The sequence below is a fragment of the Chamaea fasciata genome, unplaced genomic scaffold, assembly GCF_029207755.1.
Source record: "Chamaea fasciata isolate MVZ Bird 193981 ecotype frontalis unplaced genomic scaffold, bChaFas1.0.hap1 SCAF_14, whole genome shotgun sequence".
NCBI classification, from domain to species: Eukaryota; Metazoa; Chordata; class Aves; order Passeriformes; family Sylviidae; genus Chamaea; species Chamaea fasciata.
Window position 1 is genome coordinate 18788490 of NW_027094099.1, and position 20956 is coordinate 18809445.

At 54.2% G+C, this 20956-nt stretch overlaps 1 protein-coding gene across 1 annotated transcript in view; it reads left to right on the plus strand.

Annotated features, from left to right (window-relative positions):
- Nucleotides 1-1774: 1774 nt before the first annotated feature.
- Nucleotides 1775-20956, plus strand: part of SMAD6 (SMAD family member 6) — a 38619-nt gene continuing 19437 nt past the window's right edge. The window contains exons 1-3 of the mRNA XM_066196215.1: nucleotides 1775-3213; nucleotides 5833-5889; nucleotides 7550-7627. Of these exons, the coding sequence (XP_066052312.1) occupies nucleotides 2457-3213; nucleotides 5833-5889; nucleotides 7550-7627 (892 nt within the window). The 5' untranslated portion in view covers nucleotides 1775-2456. The remainder of the gene's footprint in view (nucleotides 3214-5832; nucleotides 5890-7549; nucleotides 7628-20956) is intronic.

The window sequence follows — 20956 nt, forward strand, 5'->3', positions numbered from 1 at the left end:
GGCTGGATGGGATTTGGAGAAACCTGGGATAGTGGAAGGTGTCCCTGCCCATGGTAAGGGGTGAAACCAAATGGGATTTAAGGTCCAACCCAAACCATCCCATGATGCCATGAGATCCAGGAAATTCCAGTTTCTGCTTCCACATCTGAAGCTGGATTTATTTTTTGTAGCTCTTTTGTGCCTTTTCACTGGGGGAAAAAAAGGCATTTCCCTCCCACAGTGGGGTGTTGGGTGACTTCAGCCCAAACCGTGGTACAGGTGTGAAAAGTGGCTGCTCTGCAGGTGGCTGAGAGCTGAGCAGTGTCAGAGGCAGCAAGGCCCTCACAAGTTTTATATAATTTTTTATATTTTTAACCAGGAAAGCTGCACATTTCCTAAACCCCACCCCAAAATGGCAGGGGAAAAGGAGCTTTGCCCCTGGTCCTACAGGTCAGAAGTGACCCCAAAATCAAAAGATCTGTTTTCATTCCGTGTTTATATCAGTGCAAACGTTGGTGGCACAACACACCTATGGATTTTACGTGATGATTTTAATTTGATGTTACACTGATTAGGTTTGCTGGGAAAAAAAAAAAAAAATTGTAGTCTTCGTCCAGTAGGTTTAAATTATGTTCTTGGGTGGATTAGGGCAGGTTTGGGGAAATGTGGACAGAAATTTGGACAGAAGCCTTCAGGCATGGAAAAAACCACCCAAAAGATTCCAAGAGAAAAACTACGAACATTCAGGTTTGCCCAGGATCTGTTGGTAGAAATAATTTCATTGGTTTGGTTACGGGTGTTTTTCCTTTAACTGATCAACTGCTGGGGGATTAATTGCCCAGATTAATTTTTGCTCATTAGCGAAGTCTTCAGGCTGACCCCAAGCTTTTCCTCCAGCAGGTTCCCACCGACCCATCCCGGGGGTGGGGGAAACTTCCAGCATCCCTGGGGATGGAGCGAGGATGGGCAAAGCCGTCCTGCTCCCAGCCCCCGGATTCGCCTCTCCTGTCCCGGCGGGTGGGAATGGCTATTTTATAGGAATTCATTTATTTATTCCATTTTCGGGGAAGGGTTATTTGGGATGGGTCCCATCCAGGGGAGCCGCTCCCCACGGGCACTCTGTCGCTGCGGCCCCGTGGGGCGGGACACGAGGCTCCCGGCGGCGCTGCCGGTGGCCTCGGGCCGGTCTCCATCTCCCCGTTCCCCCCGTTCCCGCGGTGCCGGCGGCGGGCGCAGGGACCGCGCGGTGCCGGGGCCGCCGTTCATTCACGGCCACGCCGCGGTGGGAGCGGGGCGGGGCCCGCGCCGCGCGCCGGCCAATGGGAGGCGGCGGCGCCGCGCGTCACGCGGCCGCGGACCAATGGGAGCGCGCCGGGCCTGAACTTTTGCCACGGCGGACAAGTTGATACATCGCGGGGGCGTGTCCGGCGCGCGGCCCGCGGGGGGGCGCGTTAACCCCCGCGCTGCCGTGACCTACTTTCACCGCGCCCCGCTCGCCCACCCCCCCCGGCCCGCTCCGCCGCTCCCCGCGGGGCCATCCCCCCCGCCATCCCGCCCGCCGGCAGCGCGGGGCCGTGCGGGGCCGGCGGCGGGCGGGCGGCGGGCGCGGGGCGCGGGGCGCTTTAAGCGGTCGGAAACCCGAGCCGGTGTTTGCGCAAGGGCCGGTGCCGCGCGGAGCCGCCGGAGTGTCTAGACTGGCACATGATGGGCGGCAGCCAATGGCGGCGCCGCTCGCGAGGGGCCCCGCGCGCGCGCCCCGGCCACACAAAAGCCGGCGAGGGGCGGGCGGGCGCGAGCGGGCGGCGGCGGCGGCCCCGGGAGCCGCGCACGGACCCGCCGGACCGGGGCCGCGCCCTGCGATGCGGACAAGGGACGCGCTGACAACCGGCCTGCGCTGCGGGCTCTGCTGCTGCTGCTGCTTCTTCTTCTTCTTCGCCTTTCTGATTTAATTTTTTTTTTTCTCCTTTGATTTTTTTTTTTCAATTTTTTTTTTTTTTTTTAATACTATTTTTGGCTGAAGGGATCCGACGCCTCCGAGCGGGCCCCCGGCGCCGGTTCCCCGCCGGGCGGCACCCCCGCGCCGGACGCGCTTCTCCGCTCCTCCCCACCTTGTATGGTGGAGCGGCCGCGGGGCGCAGCCGAGCGCTGCCCCGGGCTCTCTCCGGCCCTCGCCCCCGCCGCTCCCCGCCCGGCCCCGCGTTGGCAGCCGATGTAGGGCACGGCGCGGCGCGCCCGAGCCCCAGCGCCGCCACGGGAGCGGCCCCCGCGGCGCCGTCTATGCCCGCGCCGCCCCGCCGCCCCCCCCATGGTGCGGCCCCGCCGCGGGCCGTCGGAGATCCGCTGGGCAGCAGCGCCGCGGGGAGTCCGGGCTGCTCCGGGGCTGCGATGAGATAGAGCCGGCGGCGGAGCGAGGAGCCCCGCGGAGGAGGGCGGGGGGCGGCGGAGAGCGACGCGACCCCCGGCCGCCCGCGGGTCGTATGTTCAGGTCCAAACGCTCAGGGCTGGTGCGGCGACTTTGGAGGAGCCGCGTCATTCCGGACAGGGACGGCGGAGATGGGAGCGCCAGGAGCGGCCACGACCTCGGAGCCACCGGCAGCTGCAAGATCGCGGAGAAAAGCCCCTCGGTGGAGCTCCGCGCGGTAGCGCGCAGCCTGCTGTTGCGGGAGGCGGAGGAGCGGCGCGGGGCGGCGGGCGAGGCGGCGCCGCGCGGGGACCCCATGGCGGAGCGGCGCGGGGCCCGGCTCCGAGCCCCCGGCTCCGCGCCGGAGAGCGACGGCCGGACCGTGACCTGCTGCCTCTTCTCGGAGCGGGAGCCGGGCGGCCCCCAGCCTCCCCCCGCCGCCGCCCCCGGCCCCGACGGCGCGGCCGACGGCGGCTCCCCGGAGCGGCGGGGCCGGGAGGCGCGGGCGCGGCTGCTGCTGCTGGAGCAGGAGCTGAAGGCCGTCACCTACTCGCTGCTGAAGCGGCTGAAGGAGCGCTCGCTGGACAGCCTGCTGGAGGCGGTGGAGTCCCGCGGGGGGATGCCCGGCGGCTGCGTCCTGGTGGCCCGCACCGAGGTGCGCCTGGGGGGCCTGGCGGCACCCCCGCACCTCCTCCTGGGCAAGCTGTTCCGCTGGCCCGACCTGCAGCACCCCGCCGAGCTGAAGCCTCTCTGCGAGTGCCAGAGCTTCGGCGTCGCCGACGGACCCACGGTCTGCTGCAACCCCTACCACTTCAGCCGCCTCTGTGGGCCAGGTGAGCGGCGGCGGGTTGGGTCCCCCCCGCATCATACACGCACCGATTTGGGGGTTCGGAGTTTCTGAGCCTTTCCTGCGTTTATCCGAACCCTCGCGGGGCGGTGTTGCGGGGATGCCCGGGGGGACGCGCCTGCTCCGGGGTCCCCTCCGGGCATCCCCCCTCTCTTGGAACCCGCGGTTCCAGTTGTGCGTAAAAAGCCCTTTCTCTTTATTGTTGGGTTTTTGGTTTTTTGGTGTTTTTTTTTTTTTTTTGCAGTTCCCGCGGAGTTTCCCCGCTCTCCGGGAGCCGGAGGGGCGATAATCGGCGGCTCCATCCCGCTGGCGCCAGCCTGGCTCGCTCGTATCGGAGCCGGGCGGTCACCGCCGCCGGCTTAAAGCCGCAGGCGCTCCGGGGGGGGCTGCGGGGATGTCCCCGCCGCGGGGATCCCCGCACCCGCGGGGACAGCCGGGGCTCCTGCTTTTCTCGGGTTTTCTCTTTTTTTTTTCTTTTTTTTTTTTTTTTTCTTTTTTTTTTTTTTTTTAACCGTGAGCACAAGTGAGCGTTTTCAAAGGCGTGTGTTTGGTCTTCTTCTTAAGGGTTTTTTTTTGTTGTTGTCGTTTCTTTCAGCAATACTCGATAGTGTGTCCATGTCAGCAGGGAGTAATTACATGGAGCAGAGACATGTTGGAGTCTGAGGCGCAGAAATCGAAATGATATTTAGCTGGCTGTACAAAAACTGTAATGAGGCTGGACAGCTGGATTCCCACTGCCAGAGGGCAGGGTTAGATGGAATATTGGGAAGAAGTTCTTCCCTGTGAGGGTGGGCAGGCCCTGGCACAGGGTGCCCAGAGAAGCTGTGGCTGCCCCTGGATCCCTGGAATGTCCAAGGCCAGGTTGGACACTGGGGCTTGGAGCAGCCTGGGACAATGGAAGCTGTCCCTGCCCATGGCAGGGGCTGAAACGAGATGATTTTTAAGGTCCCTTCCAACCCAAACCGTCCTATGATTCTATGCTGACTGCCCCTCTTTTTTTGGCAAGAACTTTGATTTTGTTATTTCTTTTGCAATCTGGGCTCCTGCCTCCCTTTGCATCACTTCTTTCAAAGAAACTTCTCTCTTCTGGGCGTGCTTCTCCCGAAGGTCGCTAGAGGCTGGAGGCAGCTTTTTTATTCCAGTTGGAGTTGAGCTGCGCTTTCAGGAACGGGGCATTTATTTTAGAAACGGCAGAAGTTTCCCAGTCTCTTTCCTGCAGCCCTGGTGCTTTTCCCAGCGGTGAGCGGCTGCCAGCCCTGTGCTGGGAGTAGTAGAAAGCAGAGCTGTTATCAAGTGGCTCCTTATCACTTTGATAATGGGTGGCTGTGCCAGGGACCCCACCCGCGCCGGCTGGGCGCTGGTAACAGGAGCCAAGAGAAGGCCTTGATGCCCTTTTTCCACAAGTGGCTCCCTACAGGGATGGTCCCGTTGGCGTTTCCCACCCAATTTACTGTGGGGTGTGAAACTTCTGGGGTGCTATGGACGAGTCCTGGTGGCAGCAGGTCTGGCATGGGACCAGCACAGCCAGGTCTGGCTGTTACATCCACATGGGGACATCAGCACCTTTATTTTATTTTATTTTTTTTTATTTTGGGATTTATAAGCAGCCTGGGGTATGGGGAAGCTTTTCTGAGAAGCAATGGATGGCCCCAGAGCCTTCACACGAGGGATGCTGAGGTTCTTTTGGATGAACTCAGCCAGGCTGAGCTGCAGTTGCTGGCTGAGCGCTCTCAGGTCCAGGAGGGAGCTGAGGAGCACTCCCAGTGTTTCCCTACCCCGGGGTCAGTGTGGTGCCACTGCTGGACTTCACTGTACAATTCCTCACTGAAGTCTCCTCACTGAGACAGCCCAGCACACTCAGTTTTGGCAGGTTACAATTCAAGAAACACCACTGTCGCATTACGGAAGGGGAAAAGAAACCCCTCCGGTCAGGGCTGGAGTTGATGAAGGACCTTCTTTGGCCTTCCCCATGCTCTTGGCCCTTCCAAGAGCAGCGAGAGCTGGTTGAATGACCTGATTCAGCAGAGCACCTCTGAGGACCTGCTGGACTTGGAGCACATGACTGCTCAGCCCTGCTGCTTAAAGCCGAGCTCAGGAGCTTTGTGGGGTGGATTCAGGGTGAGGGGGATCACGGTGGCCTCTGAGCTGCTTCTGTGCTGAGGCCTTTTGGGATGGACCAAAGTTACTGGGATGGCTCGGTGTGGCTGAAGCCAGCCTGGCTCTGGTGCCAGCCCTGTGTGCCAAGGGGAGTCTTTCCATCACCCAAATTCCTCTTTTCAGTGCTGGTGGAGTGTTTGGGGAGCACTTGCTAAGCCCTGGGTGTTGGAAGGTTGTCTCCCAAGGCAGATGATGGAAATGTGGTTCTCGGGGAGCAATTTGATGTTTTGTGTGACTCAGTCTGTGGGTGTCCAGGCGCAGATACGGAGCAGAGGGGTGCAGCGTTTTCAGTAGCAAATTAGGAAAACCTTGGTCTCCAGTTGCTTCCAAGTGTCTTGTTTTCCACTGGGTGTTTCTAACCTTGGAAGAGTTCCTACCCCAAAGGAGAAAGCGAGAAGGTTTGTTGATAATCCGAACACAGCTCTAACCTGAAGTTTTGTCTTTCCAGAGTCTCCACCACCTCCCTACTCTCGGCTGTCTCCTAATGATGAGCAAAAGCCACTGGGTACGTGTTTTGTCTCTTTTGATCTCCGGGGAAACTCTTTCATGGTGCAGCCCTGGTGCTGGTTCTGAGACAGCCCTGCCTGGCACGTCAGGCAAAAGCCAACAAGTCGGGGTTTTATGGCTGCTCATTATTTCTGAGCAAGCATCAGCTGACGGGTTTGAAAGAAGTAAATGGATGCCAGTTTATCCTACCAAATTACTGTGTAGACACATGCATATTTTCCAAAATAATACGAAGCTCTATTTTTAATGAGGGCGTAATGAAAGGTTGCCAGACGTCATGTTTTGTCTGTGTGTGTGTAATCTGCGGGAGTGGGAGCTCCTGGGTGCCATTTCCATAAAGGCCTGGCTGGTTCTCCTGCAAGAACCAGCTATTACCTTTCCTCTGCTCCTTACTAAGAGGTGGAAAGCCTTTGAAACTCGGGCGCTTTGTCGTTTCTGAACGGGGCGTCACTTTTCCTGGGGAATTCTAAAAGGTTTTCCCAACAAAAGTTGGTGGAAGCAGCTTTGGGGGGTGTGGAGTGCAGGGTGCTGGAGAGCCTGGCAGCCTTGGATGCTGCTCCTGTGTGCTGCACCATGGCCTGGAGATGTTTTAAGTTGGCATCGCTGCATCCTCACCATCCTTTCTCTGCTTCTTGCTCAATTAAATGGGAAGCAAAGGCATGGGGAGGGAAGGGAAGAATCCCGCATCCCTCTTGGATATCTTGCTGGCATCAGTGCAGCTGGGAGCTTTCTCCCTTTATCCCGTGGTCAGTGGTTTCCTGGGGTTAATGACCATGGGGAGCTGCTTTTGCTCCCATGGGGCAGGGACAGGGAGGAGACAAATGGGGTTTGGCAGGGACAGGAGGGGACAGCAGTGCCTGTCCCACCCAGCCCCGGGGGAGGGCAGGAGCTGCCCCTGCCAAAGGTGAGCGAGTCCCTGCCCTGCTCAGCCCTGGGTGCACCCTGTGTCTGCCACCAGAGTGGCCTTCAAGGCCAAGTTGGCTGGTGGTGACTTTTTTTTTATTTTTCTTTTTGTTAGGTATGGAGGTAAAAAAAAAAAAAAAAGAGTTGTCCCTCCCTGCACTCCCCCTTCCAAGTTAATTCCCTTTAGAAACTGCTTGTGCTGCAGGGAGAGGTGATAGCGAGCGACACGTGACTTTATTAAAAAAAACAGCCAGGGGTTGAAATTTGCTTCACTGGCTTGTTTGATTGGAAAAATAATGGTTAATCTGTGAGCAAACAGTTGAGCACTTAATTAGAGGGGTGTAAGCAAGAGAGAATAACAAAGACTCTTAACTTGTTAAAACAAAGTTTCCTTCGCTTCAGCAAAGAGGAAGGAAGGAAGCAAGAATAAACAGCTTCAAGAATTTTAATGGTGATAATTAAGTATAGTAACTCTGACTTGTTTAGAGGCTTAATGTAACTTTATCCAGTAAGCACCAAGTTCCTACTTGTTTGATCAACTTAACTGGAGTTATTTTTGTGGTCGAGGCAATTCAAACTTTGCATTTGCGCAGCGCAGAGCTACAAAGTTAATCGCTGCTTTCTGGCTCTGTGGAGAGTTTCTCTCGGGGAGGTGCTGGGAAGCCGAGCAGCCACGGGTGCTCACGTAGCGCTGGCAAACGCAGCAGGACTAAAAAACGCTTTTCTTTTTTCCTTTTTTTTGTTTTTCTCCCCAGATCTATCAGATTCCACGTTGTCTTACACTGAAACAGAGGCTACAAACTCTCCCAACGTGACGCCCGGAGATTTCTCAGGTCGGCAGCTGGTGGTGTGGGGCGGGAGGGGATGCGTGGGGTCCTGCTGCTGCTCTTGCTTTGTGTTCTGGGTATGGAGGACGAAAAGAGCGGCTCTTTGAGTTGGGTTTTTTCTTTTCAAAGGAGCCCGTGCTCTGCGTGTTGTGATGGGATGCTGTTTGTGGGGTGAGCCAGGGAGGTTTGGCCACAGGACCACGTGTGGAGGGCACCCGGACCCATCCCGGGCTGTGGGCTCTCCCCATTGCCATGGCAGGGCCAGTGAGGCTGTTCCAGTGCTGCTGCTGCTGCTTTGTGCTGGTTCCTGCCGGGTCCGTCGGGCTGGTGTTACCTGCTGAGCCCCGGGCTGCAATCCCTGCTTTCATGAGCCATTGAAGATCCCGAACAAAGCTCGGCTTAATTAGGTCCTGGTTTGTGCTCTGCCCCGCCCTGCAACCTTTCATTCACTTAATGGGGCTCTGCGAGGCCTGGGGTGGTTTTACCTGACAGCAGGTAGGGTTGGGGCTTTCCCTGGCACTGGGCTCTGCCTGGGATGTGATCGTTCCACCCCTTGCTCCTTGGAGTCTCATCCCGGGCTGGGGGCTGGCTATAGGACCACGTTTAATTTCTTTGCCTGGTTCACGGTGTGAGAGCTGGGATGAGGGCAGGCACAAGTGGGTTGTGGTGGAGCCCCACGTGTCTCCTCCTGCTGGGTTGCTGAGCACGGGGATGGAATCTGCTGCTCGCCTGGGGGGATGCTGTGAGTCAGGGGAGGTGGTGGAGGGGACCTTTGGGGTCCTGGTCCCTTGGTTGGGGCGTTGCTCTTCGTTTTCTTCCCTTGCAAGAGTTCGTGGCCAGTTCGGTGAGACTTGGGCATTCCTCGGGATGTTCAGGCTGATCCCAACCCCAAAGGTTGTTCAAACAGCACAGGCTCTGTATGGTGACACATTTCCCTCGGCGGGTTTTCCCTTCTCCCTGTCCTTTCAGGTGTCCCAGAGGTGGCCGGTGCCAGCCCAGGGGTTTTGGTTGTGCTGCCAAGTGTCCAGAGCAGGGGAACAATTGATAGCAGGACTGGGATCATTCAGCCTTGTGCTCTAATAACTGTGTGTTTGCAATTCCTGACAAACATTCCTAGGGCTTCATGCACGTCCCTAAAGCTCCCCGTGCCCGTGGCTTTTGTTGTAACTTGATAATTGGCATTAATTACCAGCAGCCAGGTTGGAAAAGTGGGGGTTCCCGAGGATGTCATGGTTTAGCTTCTCTCATGGCTCAGCCTTTACGGGACATCTGGTGGGTTTGCTGGAAGAGAAAGAGAGATTTTAACTTTTCCTTGAACAATATAATGATAACATGTGACCGAGATTGTGCTGAAACCGGATCCCTCCTCTCCCCCTGTGCCGTTTCCAGTGGTGTAACTTTTAATAAGAGTCTGGGGCTGGGTGATTTATTTTTCCCCAGTGCTCACGATTGCTGAAAGAGGATAAGAGCCCTGCTGAAGTTAACCCGTACATGTCATCACGGGCGAAGTACAAGGGAAAAACCCACTTAGGCTCCGGGTCTACCTGCCACATTTTCAGTTTGCTTGTTCTCCATTTCAACTCATTTCATAGCTCTGCTTGAAAGTGTGGGTCTGTGGGAGGGATACACAGAGCACACGGTGCTCCCTGCCTCCTCTTGTGTACCGAGGGAGCTCAGTGTGCATTTAACTCATCTTCTGAAATAAGTACGTTTTGGGTCTAGCACTAAGCCGCTGCTATCTATTGGTCCAGCTTTGATCATCGAAAAAGCTTTTCCTACTAAAACCACAAGATTCAATTTTGTGTAACAAAGAGAACCGTTCTTCTCCTCCTGTTGCTCCTTTACTTGGTGAACTTCTAGACAGGAGGTTTTAGCGTGAAGGCAAAAGATGATCTCTGTCATGTGTGTAAGTTTAAAAAAAAAAATCAAATTCTCTTTTTGAAGTGGAGCCTTTCATGGCTGTAATACTGCCCTTGAAAAGAGGGGAGGTCCTCAGTGAAGTAGCAGGCTGGCTGGAAAGTTCAGAGGAACAGTCAGTGCTAACTGGAAGCACAAGCTGTGGGTATGACCTGGATCCGTGGATGGTACCCCAGAGCCCTCTTCATCTGCTGCTCAGAGCATTCGTGTCTCGGAACAAAGCTCTTTGTCCAAGGATCAGCGTCCAGCCGCAGCTTTTCCCTCGGAGTGGGGATGCTCCTGTTTTCCCAGAGAGCTGCAATGGCCTGGCAGGATCCGGGTTGGTGGGAAAAGGCACTTGGAGACGTCTGACCCCGAAGTTTCCTCCTCCTGAGCTCAAAGCACTGCCGCATTCGGGCTGGTGGGAGCACCAAGAGGGGCTCCATCTTTTTCCTCCTTAGATTCCTTTCTGCCTGGGGGAGCAGAGCTGAGGAAAACCTGCTGTTTGGGGAGTTCTGTTTTAAACCCAGGTGGTTCCCTGGCCTGGGCTGAGGCCGGTGTGTCCCCAGGGAGCCGGCGGAGCCTTGGCCAGTCCCGGCGTCACCGCGGCTCCCGGCCGGAGCTGGGGAAATACCAGGGAAAGGGCAAAATCCAGCGAGGCAGGAACAAAAGCTCAGCCTCGTGACTCATAATTGGTGGAACATTTGTAGTAATTTTTTTTTTTTTCCCTTCCCCTCAGACTTGGCTCCTCCAGCACATGCCAAGAAGCTGCTGTACCCGTTAGACTTGCCAGGCGTGTGGAGGGCTGGGCCGGGGTGGTGGGGACGTGCTGGAGCAGCTGCCGTGGGCTTTGGGATTGCCTGCCTTCCTCTGAACCCCACAGGGCTCTGCCTCACCAGCCCTTTTCCTAAAACCCATGGAACAGCCCCGTTCCTGTCGGAAAAGCCCCATGACGAGCGCCGAGCAAAGTTCTTGTGGTGGTGGCTTTAAATTCTGGAGGTCCGGAGGGGAGGACAGGTAGGGGAGCAAAAGGTGGCCTTGCACCTGGAGGTCTCTGCGTTGACTTGACCATCCCCAGGGAAGATGCTAGTTTGTTTTGTTTTGTTTTGTTTTTTTCCAAAAATAGTTGTTTTGGGTTTTGGTTTTTTTTTTTTCAAATTTCAAAATCACTTCCCATGTGCTAAAACTCTCCGAGAGTTTCAGCTCTGGTGAGCCCTGGGTGTGTAGCTGAAAATGTGCATCCTCGAGAAGAAACGTTGAATTGGTGATTTGTTGGAGGAGGGATGAATTCCTGCCCGTGCTCCAAAGCAGCAGGAAGGTGTTTTCCACCTGGGAGTGGAAGCACAGGGATGAGTTTATTCCCAGCAGCTCTGCTGATGTCCAAAAGGTGCTGGGCTCCATGTGGAGATGAGCTCTGCTTGGTGACTGATGCTGCTGGAGGAAAGCCGGAGAGAAAAATTAACGGAGAGAAGAGGCAGAAACTGAATGGGCTGGAGCTTATTTAAATTATTTCTGATTTTTTTAATTCTTTTTTTTTTTTGTAAGGCCTGAGAAGATGGGGAAGTTTTTACAGGGCTGGGAGCATTGGATTTGGGGAGCAGGGTCCCTGTGCCACCAAAGGAAGGAAAAGAAGGCAGGAGCATCCATCCCAGCTGGTGACTCAGCCCTGCTGAGGCAATGCCACGGCTCCAGGCGAGAGCCAGCGGGGTTTTTTTTCCTGCTTCCAGCAATATTTAGGATGAACTTAAGGAAGCATATTTAAAAACCCACTGAGTGGAGAAAGTGAACGTCTCCCTTCCTCTCCCCGCCCCCCCCCAGAAATAACAGGCTGCAGGATTTATGCTAACAAGGAAATTTATGAAGATCCTGTGTGTGTTAGGAGTAGGAAAAAAAAGAAAAAAAAAAAAAAGCCCATTAAATCTGTCAGGCGGATGTGTGTGGCAACTGGGCAAACATTGCCCTTTCCGGGCTGGGGGAGAGATTCTGGAATTACCTGTTAATAGAAAAAAAAAAAAAAAAAAGAGTATTTTTCCTCATTAATAGGGCAGCAGTTTCTTCTTGGGGGAAGTGTTGGGTTTTGAGGATAGGCTCTGGCTTGGCTGTGTCTCAGTGCCAGCTCTGGGGCCTTTTCATCCCTTCCTCCCCCTCTCCTGCAGAAACAAATCCTTTTTTTTTTAAAAGACACAACATATCTGTGCATCCAGTTTAATCACAGACAGATGTTTGTTTGGGCCAGCATTGCTTTTGGTTTCTTTTTCTTTTTTTTTTCCTTCATATTTAACTGTAGGTTTGCTGGCTTGTCTTCCCCCTGTGCAGTCTAGAACAATCAGGGTTTGGCTAAAACCTCTCTCCTGGTCGGAGGACCGAGCCCGTTGCCAAGAGCTACTCCTTTGATGCAAAAAAATACATCCTGGAGGTGCTTTTGTCAGATGTTTTTATATTAAACAGTTCTCCTCCATAGTTTCAGTTTGCCAACGGGAAATAAAGCGCGTCTATTTTCCAGTGTGCCGCAGAGAGGAATCCTTTGCTGCCTGCGGAGGCTTTTCCCACGTGGCTGTGGATGGCCGTGGATGTTGGGAATCCTCGTGGGAGAGCTTCGGAGCAACAGCCTGCCCTCCCTGGGGGTTTGCAGCTTCTCCAGCTGCAGGGTGAAGCATGGATTGATCCCTGAAGGGGAAAGGTGGGAGCCCATCCCTGGCTTTTCAGCGCTGTCCCTTTCACAGAGGTGCAGGTGCGCTCCTTTGTTTCGTGTAAAGATTTCTTTCTGGGGCGCTGATAAACCCGCTGGAGGCAGTGGATTTGGGGAGGGCGGTGGGGTTTTTCCACACCCCGTTTGTGCTCACACAAATGGGGGGGGCTCAGGTGGCAGCTCCTGGAGTCCAGCCATCCCTTTGGAGCAGAAGGGGGAAGGGGTCATTGATTCCGTAGCCAGGTGGGCTCCTCGTTGTGTCCAAACCCTGTTCACAGCAGCGCTTCATCCATGAGCAGAGTGACCCAGCAGAGAGTATCCCACCTGGGAAGATCATGAGCAGATGAAGGAGTTGTTCACAGCATTGAGCAAGCAGCAATTTGAGAAAAACAAGAAATTTAAAGTTTGATGACTTGCCAATGGAAGAGAAGCACCCTAGAGCAAGGCTGGAGGGAGTTATTACCTCCACGGGGTTGTTTTTTTCCCATTAAAACCATGTGGGATAACTCCTGTTGGGCCACCAAACCAAGAGCTGGAGCCCTGAGCTGGACCTGAGGAGGCTTCCACAGCTGTAGGTATAAAATATTCCCTGGGTTATGGGCTTGTAGTGCAGGAATTTTGGTCTTGGGATTGGTGCAGAGCTCAGCCAGGAGGACAGTGATGTGTGGGGATGGGAAATTAATTTAAAATTAATTTCACGGAGGCTGAGGAATTCGCTGGAGGTGGTTTGTGCTGAGGAGGGACATCAAGGTTCCTCTGAGGTTTTGCATCCTGCGCAGCCTCCAAAAACAGTCTGACAGGAGGGCAGGTGTCTCCTGGACTGGGAGGTGGGGAACGTCCCTTAGCCGCTGTAACCATCCGACAGGGCACACTTAAGAAATGAGGACAATCAGAGCTGTCCCTAAAAAAAAATCTGGGCAGCTGGAGTCGGCCCTTGTTCAGAAGGAGGAAGGAAAAAATCCAAACTGGCTGCCAGAGCCTCAGGATCGTCTGCCTGGGGTGGGAGAAGGTTGGTCTGACCAATATTGGGGTCCGTGCTTGATGCAGAGATTAAAGCTGCTTTGCTGAGGTGCCTCTGAATTGTATGTGCACACAGCTCCCAAACTCCAAAGCAGAATTTTCCGTGAGGGAGCCGGGCAGGATGATGCCCTGAAGTGAAGGCTCCACGGGCAGTACTGATATTTTATTTATATTATATTTATATTTATCCCCAGAACGCTGGGGAGCAGGGTTCCCTTGGAGGCCGGACACTGAAGTTCTCAGTATATCCCAGCAGAGAAGGAGGGAGTTGCTTTCTCTCCCTCTGTTACCTGGAACTGGGATGGATTTTCACAGCTAGCCTGGATGTTTTCAACCTAGAAGTTCTTGGAGAAAGTACAACACGCAGATAAAATATGTTTTTGTCTGTGGTTCATTGAGTAGTTATGGTGTTTGGCCTGGAATCACAGGAGAATCGCATCCCTCGCTTCTCTAAGCACCTAGGCATCACTCTTTAAAAAAAAAACCATCAGGAAGTAAGCAAGTTACTTAAAAGTAAATTATCTTAATCTTTGCAGCCTAAACGTTACATTCTTGCACCGTATTAGGGGTTGGATACAACTTTCTAGGTAGTAAAAGTTCCTTTGATGTAGCTCTGGTTGTGTCCTTTAACCAGCGCGGATCCCATGGATCCGGCTTTGTTTGAACTTTTCCTTTTTTCCCCCGTGCTGCCTGTGTTTTGCTTTTTAAAGGGATTTGCTGAATACTGGACACAGTGTATTTATGACCTTTGAAAACGGGCGAATGTTTTGAAGGAGGAATTTTGGCTTCTTATAGGGGGACCTGTAGAGAGAGGCTTGTGTTCACAGTCCCAGTAATAGATTTTTTTCTTTTTGAATTTTTTTTTTTCTTTTTTTGTGGCACTTTGATGAGTGAGAGGTGTTTATGGGCTTGATTCATAACTGAGTTACCAAGGTTTTCCACGGAAATAACTTATTAAATGTGTGGCGCTCACCGGAGCGATTGAAGTCTGGAGATTTGCTGTTCATCAAAGGCAGGCACCTCCTTCCCCAGCCTCCAAGACCTAACTCAGCATTTTACCTCTGGAGGATGCTCAGACCCAAAAGGGCTGTGTGGTGTGGGAGCTCTAGATGGCTTTTAGTAAGAAATTTTAAAAAAAAAAAAAAAGGAAACTGGAAGGAGGAGGAGGAAAAAAAAACCTCAGGAAAAACATCCCCCCCTCCCGTCGTTGGGAGCTGCTGATGGTTAAACCTGGTTTTCTGGAACACTGCTTGTTTGTGTGGATTTTGCTGCTCCGCTCCACAGCTGAAAAGTCCATCCCTCCAGTGCTGCTGAGGGCTTTGAAGTGTCCCCAGCCCCTGGAACCACAGGTTCGGTTTCCTGGCAAAGGAGACTCAGCTCTTTGTGCTTCCCCAGAGCCCGGAGTGGGGCTGTGATCCCTGCCCTGTGCTCCGGGTGCTGGGTGGTGATGGAGGAGGAGGACAGTGCCTCCCTGAGGTCCCACCGTGCTCCTGAGGATTTGGGTTTGGGTGTGATGCCTGTCCCAGCTCAGCTCTGTGCCTTTCACTTGCTTGGTTCATCAAACCCTGGTTTGGGTTGGGAGGGAGCTTTAAAGTCATCACTGCCGTGGACAGGGACACCTTCCACCATCCCAGGATGCTTCTGGTCCAGCCTGGCCTGGGACACTTCCAGGGATCCAGGGGCAGCCACAGCTCTTGTCAAAAATCCTTCTCCTGCTTTCTTACAGCCCCAGAAAATGGATGTTTAGCTGGAAAAAAAAGCATCAGCCCAGGGGCAGAGTGCTGGGAGAGCAGAGATTCAGGAAAAGACTCCTCCAGCACTGGGGTCTGGGCTCGGAGTGCTGAGGACTGTTGATTCCTCTTTGGGTGTGTTTTTTGGGGTTTTTTTCTGTAAGAACAAAAACATTTCACGTGGAAATGCCTGTCTTGGCTGACCTCTTGCAGGACTGCTGATGCCGACTGGTAATGGCCTTTGCAGCTCCTGGGGCTGGAGCAGGGTTCAAACAGCTCTGGCATTGAAGTGCTGGACTGTGCTGCTGTCCCACCACCCCTTTCCCAGATAGTTCCTCATCCCAGGCTTTGGATTGGGGAAAATACATGGGGGAAAAACCACCAGCATCAGAGGATATAAACAGAATTAAACCCAAAGCTCTTCTCTTGCCCCAGCATCTCCTCAATCAGCCCTGCACCCCAGGTTTCCCCCAATTTTTTTTTCTTTTCATATTTTCCTGGTTTTGTTCTTTAAGGGAAAAAGAGTTGCCTCTGATGCCCAGACCTGAAAATCCTCACAAAACACAACCTGCCTCTCCACAGGGATGCAGTCCCTGGCAGGCAGCAGGCACAGGCTGGGATGCTGCTCCCTGCCCTCGGCGTTTCGCCTTTCGGGCTATAAAAGCCCGTGTATGAAACCTGCCAAAAAAGTCGAATTCCCAACAGCGCAAGAGAGAGGGATGTGTGGGGAGTTTGTTTCGCCCTTCACAGCGGTTCTGTGTTCCTGGGGGATGGGGGTGCAGGAGGTCTTTGCTGAGGGTTCAGGGAGCCCACGTGCTCCTGTCCTGCAGCATCCCCCACCTACTCCAAGTGCAGTTCCCAGAGCCAGTGCTGGACCAAAGCCATCCCTCCCTTCCCACTGGCAATCCGCGGGAGTGCCCTGGTGTCACATTTGCTGTCCCAGCTGGGCGCTGATGCTCAGCTGGACCCTCTGCAGCTTGGCCACGTCCCTGCCTGTGCTTGTGCTGCCCTCCCCTTCCTGTGCCTGTGTTTGCTTTATGGCTTTGGAGATCTTTCCTCCTCCCAAGTGCTTGTAGCAGCTGAGAGGGATCAGGCTGCCCGTTCCTCCAGGCTGGAGGAGCTGGAGTGTCCGAGCTGCTGCAGGGGCATCTCTTGGTGCCAGGGATACTCAGGCAGGATTTCTCACAGCGGCTCCACGGAAGGGCGGGAGACACGACTGTGTTGGTTTTATCTGTGTGTTCCATGAGCAGGAGCAGAACCCGCCAGCAGAAAGGCTGTTTTTTCAGCTCTTTCCATTTATTAAGGTCTCATTTGCTAAGATTTTTTCCATGAGAGAAGCCAAAGAATGTTAAAGACTCTTAAAAAAAAAAAAAAAAAGAAAAGTGCCAGCTGCTTTGTGCTTTCACACACAGTGATGCAAAGTCCTGTTGTCTGTTCGATCAGGGAGAAATGGTACCTGCAGCCCTGGGTGGTGGGTAAGGCCCTCAGGCTGCCCAGAGAAATTGTGGCTGCCCCATCCCTGGAAGTGTTGGCTTGGAGCAGCCTGGTCTCATGGAAGGAGGGATGAGATGAGCTCTCAGGCCTGCCCAGCCCATTCTGTTTCTCTGATAAGGCTGAGCTGTGTTTAGATTTATCCCACCTGCCTGCAGAACCTCCTGCAGGGATGGACGTGCTTGTGCAGAGCACATCCCTTTTCTTCCCTTCCCTCCCTTTCTTTTCCCCTCCTGGCTGCTCCAGAGCCTGTTCGTGTTCCTGTTGCTGAGCCTGGTGCTCACACAAGGCCCCGTTTGTGCGATCCCTCGCCGGGAAAAGCCAAGTTTGTCCACGGGGAAGAATGAGGCACTTGATTCATCCCCCCCTGCGGGAGGCTGTGGGGTCTGGGAGCATCCCTGTCCTGCACACGGAAGGCAAACACGGGCTCTGGTGCCTGGGAACTCCCATGCTCCTGCTTCCCCTTATTCCTGAATAAATGTTGTTCCTTTGGTGCATCTTCCCCTCAGCTCTGTGGCAAGCACAGTCATTGTGCCCTGGTTTTTTCCCCCGTTTATTTGTTTTTCTTTGACTCTTACAGTGAGCTGTAGGTAAAAATGAACTATAGGGGGGTTTTTTTTCAGCATTCTTCTTAAAATCCACAGAAATCGTGACATAACCCAAGAGGAGGTCTCACCCTGGAAGTGTCCAAAGCCAGGTTGGATGGAGCTCTGAGCAACCTGGTGTGGTGGGAGGTGTCCCTGCCCATGGAAGGGAGTGGAACAGGATCCTTTTAAAGGTCTCTTCCACCCCAAACCATTCCGTGATTCTGTGATCTGTCCCCTCGTCGCGAGCAAAGCTTTGCCAAGTCTCGCAGCAAACAGTCACTGGTGCTTATAAAAAGCTCAGGCTCCAAGATTAGATCTAGTTGGGTTTGTCTGGTGGAGCAGCTCGGGGTATCCAGCTGTGGAGAGAAGGAGCAGATGTGAAAATGGGCAGTTTAATGTCTCAGACCCAATCCCTCCCTATAAATTGTACGTCTGCAGCTGCCACTGGGGGCTCGAGCTGTTCTGCCACGGGTCTGAGCACAGGAAAAGTGAATCCAGCAGGTTTTGATCTTGGCCTGCTCTGGAGAACTCTTTCTGCTGAGGTTTTATGAAGCCCTGAAAACACAACTCCATTTCCAGAGAGGCCGTGGGTGCCTGGGCTGGGTGCAGAGCAGCAAGGCCAGGGCTCAGCTTTCCTCAAGTGTCGTGGAGTTGCTTTCTGAGATCTGCAAAAAAAACAAACAAAAAAAACCCAAACCCAACAAAACTTTATGAATCGACCAGGAAGCCAGTAAAAATTAGTAGCAACAAGCTCATTTCAATAGAAATGGGTTTGCTGCTCTGCTGGCTGCCAACCATTTATGAGACTGGCCGGGTGCCGGGTCCAGCGCCGCATCCCTCGCCCTCCTGCTGCTGGAAATCATTTGTGACTCCAAAAAAACAAATAACACCATTGTGGAGCTCGTTTGATGGCTGGGGCCTGAGCTGGGTGGCAGCTCTGGAGTTGGCAAGCCCTGCCTGGAGGGCTCTCTGCTCCATCCCAGGTGGGTCCCTGTGGGGTGCAGGTGAGGACACGGGATGGGAGTTGAATCCGTGGCACGTTGGATTTGTTCCTGGATCTGATGCCAGGGGAGGAGCTGGGTCACTGCCGCCGTGCCAGTTCAGGGATGTTGCAAGGGAGAGTTGGATGCTGTTGGGTGTTGTGCCAGCAGAGGTTTAGGATGGATATTTGGGGAAATTTTTTTCCCAGGAGGGGTGTCCAGGCCAGGCACAGCTGCCCAGGGCGGTTGTGGAGTCACCATTCCTGGAGGGATTTAAAAGCCACGTGGATGTGGCACTTGGGGACAAGTGGAATGGTTGGAGCTTGCTGATCTTAGAGAATTCATCTGCCCCTTCCATTCACGCTGGGCCTGTTCCAGCACCTGCACAAAGGGATGTGTGTGCCTGAGGAGACTTCCACCCCCAGCAGAACAAGGGAATTCCTGGGAGAGTACAAAGCGAGGTAAAGATCCTGTGTGAGTACAGGGAGCTGCTCTTCCCCCATTGCTGAGTTATTTGACTATAAGGGAAATGTCAGCAGAATTATGGGGGTTTTTTTTAAATAAAAAGTCACTCACACTTCACAGGTTACGCACTAGGAGCACACTGGGCAGCTTCTTCATCACTGGAACAAGAAAATTGGAGTCATTCTTTAGTCCCCAGTAATTACAGCCACATATTTTGAAATATCCATGTCTTTTCCATGTTGAATCACCAGCGCAGGCCTTCAGAGCCGGATTGAATTCAGCTGTGCCTGAAAGGGTCGGTCATTTGAGACTCCCGACATTAAAAGATCTTTGCAAATTAGTTTTGCTCTTGCCATGCTGAATTTGTTTGTGTAGAAAACCTCAGTAGATTCGGTATGTGCCTGTCTTTGAAGGGCTCTGCTTCAAAGGCTGCAGCTCTGGGTGTTTTATGTGCTGAGCTCCGCAGTCCCCCGAGCTCTGCTGCCTCGCTGGGAAGTGTCAGCTCGTGTTAAACCTGCAGGAAGGAAAAGCTGAGCGTGGCTTTTCAAAGCCTTCAAGGAAACTGGACGCCCAGGGCTTGTTCCTGTAGGAAACGGGTGCTGGAGCTCCACGTGTGTCAGCCCCAGGAATGGTTCTCTCCGTGCCCCTTCCCCGGGGGTGAGAGGAAACCTCGTGTGTGTTTTGGAGAATTGGGGAGAGCTGGTCCCAGAAAATCCAGCTGAGGTCTTGACAGTGAGAAGCTAAACACAGGAGATGTGAGTTGGAGCATAGCTAGTATTCAAAAATGGTAAAGAGTAAAAGGTAAACTTGTGAAGTTTCCTGATTCTTGGCTTGACATCTATGGTTTTTTTTTTTTCCCAAAGAAATTGAATCTCAGAAGGGAAAATGGGAGAACCCGTCTCACATCCTGGACTTTTGCGTGTTTAGGTCAGGCGTGTCACCAGACAGGTTTTGTCGGAGTGGGGCTGGAGCCCTTTCCCCTCCAGCCTGGTGTACCCACGCACATCCCAGCGGGCTGCACTTCGGAGCTGATCGCTTTAAAACACAGAAATGGAGGGAAAAAAACCCCATAAAATAAAAGCTGCTGATGGAAGGGCTGAAGGGCTGTCACCTCCAGAGCCTCGGGCTGCCCAGAGAGGAGCTCTCTGTGCCCGGACAAAGCTGGGGGAGGTTTTTGGGAGCAGCCGGCTCATCGTCCACGTTCCCGCTGTGTGTCGGGCTGCCTGATGTGCCTGAGGGAAGGAGCTGCCCTGCCTGGGTGTGTGCAACAGGATCAATCCAGGTTTAAGTGAGGACAAACCACCCTGCACCCGGCGCATTGCTGGGAGGCAGCGGATCATCCCAGATCAGCCTCGGGCTGGGTCGAGAGCGCTCTCCTTTCTCTCCTCTTCCCCCTTTTCTCCCTCTCCTTGAGATTTCGACACAATATTATTTTAATCCCGATCCTCTGGCCCCTCCTCCTCCTCCCTCTGCCCTTCCCTGCGGGCTCTCTCCCCCCATGCAAGGCTGCAGAGGCTCTCAATGAGAACCAGCTGCCTTCCCAAAGCCGTTTCCCCTCGCAGCGGGGCCGGCCCGGGGTGAAGTTGGCACCGTGCAGGTTGTGGCCGCCTGCCTGCCTCTCCCCCAGCCTCCAGAACGCTTTTCCTCCTGCTTTTGTCCTCTCTGGAGGGTGTTCGGGGCTGGTTTTGGAGCCATCCCACCTTGGAGCATCACTGGTGTGCCCGTGGGGCGGAGCACAGGGAGCGCCCGGATTTGGGATGTGCCACGGCCCAGCACCTCCAGCCATCACAGCACAGCCTTGCTTGCATCAGAGGTTGTTCAAACCTGGTTTGATTTGTTTCTGGAGCTCGTCTGTGGGTCAGGCTGCCTCGCTGCAGCTCCCCGGGGCTGAGTGTTTGGTGTGTGTCGAGCGCAGGAAGCGTCCACTGGGATTTGGAGGCACGTTTTCCAGCCTGCTCAAACACTCGGGAAGGTTTTAGGGATTCAGGGGATGCTGCCGAGGCAGGGAAGTGACTGAACGTGCTTCAGGCATTAACAGCTCAGATGTGGCAGCTGCAGTAAGTGCCAAACTCCTCTCAGCCAGCCTTCAGTGCCCCAGGACGGTGGCGAGGGTGAGCACAGGTTGGGTTAACAGGGGGAAGGAGCATTTCTGCAGCGCCTGGGTGAGTGCAGCCACCTGAGGGAACAGCACAGGCTCATCTTGCAGCTTTCCTTCCTTATTTCTCCTTTGATGCTGTGCTTAATGCTTGTGCCACGTGAAGAAGCTGAAGCGGCGTGTGGGGTGTATGAAGAGCGGGCAGCGGAAATGCTTTTCCAAAGTGCTGTGTCTTTATCCTGGGCTCGGTGGTGGCACGGGGGTGAGGCTGCGGGCGCTGCGGTTGTGCACGCTGCAGGTTTGGCGGTCTCCAAACTGCAGAGGCAACAGTGAGTGCCGAATGCAGATCCGCTCCCAGGCTGGGAGCATCAGCCTGCATCCC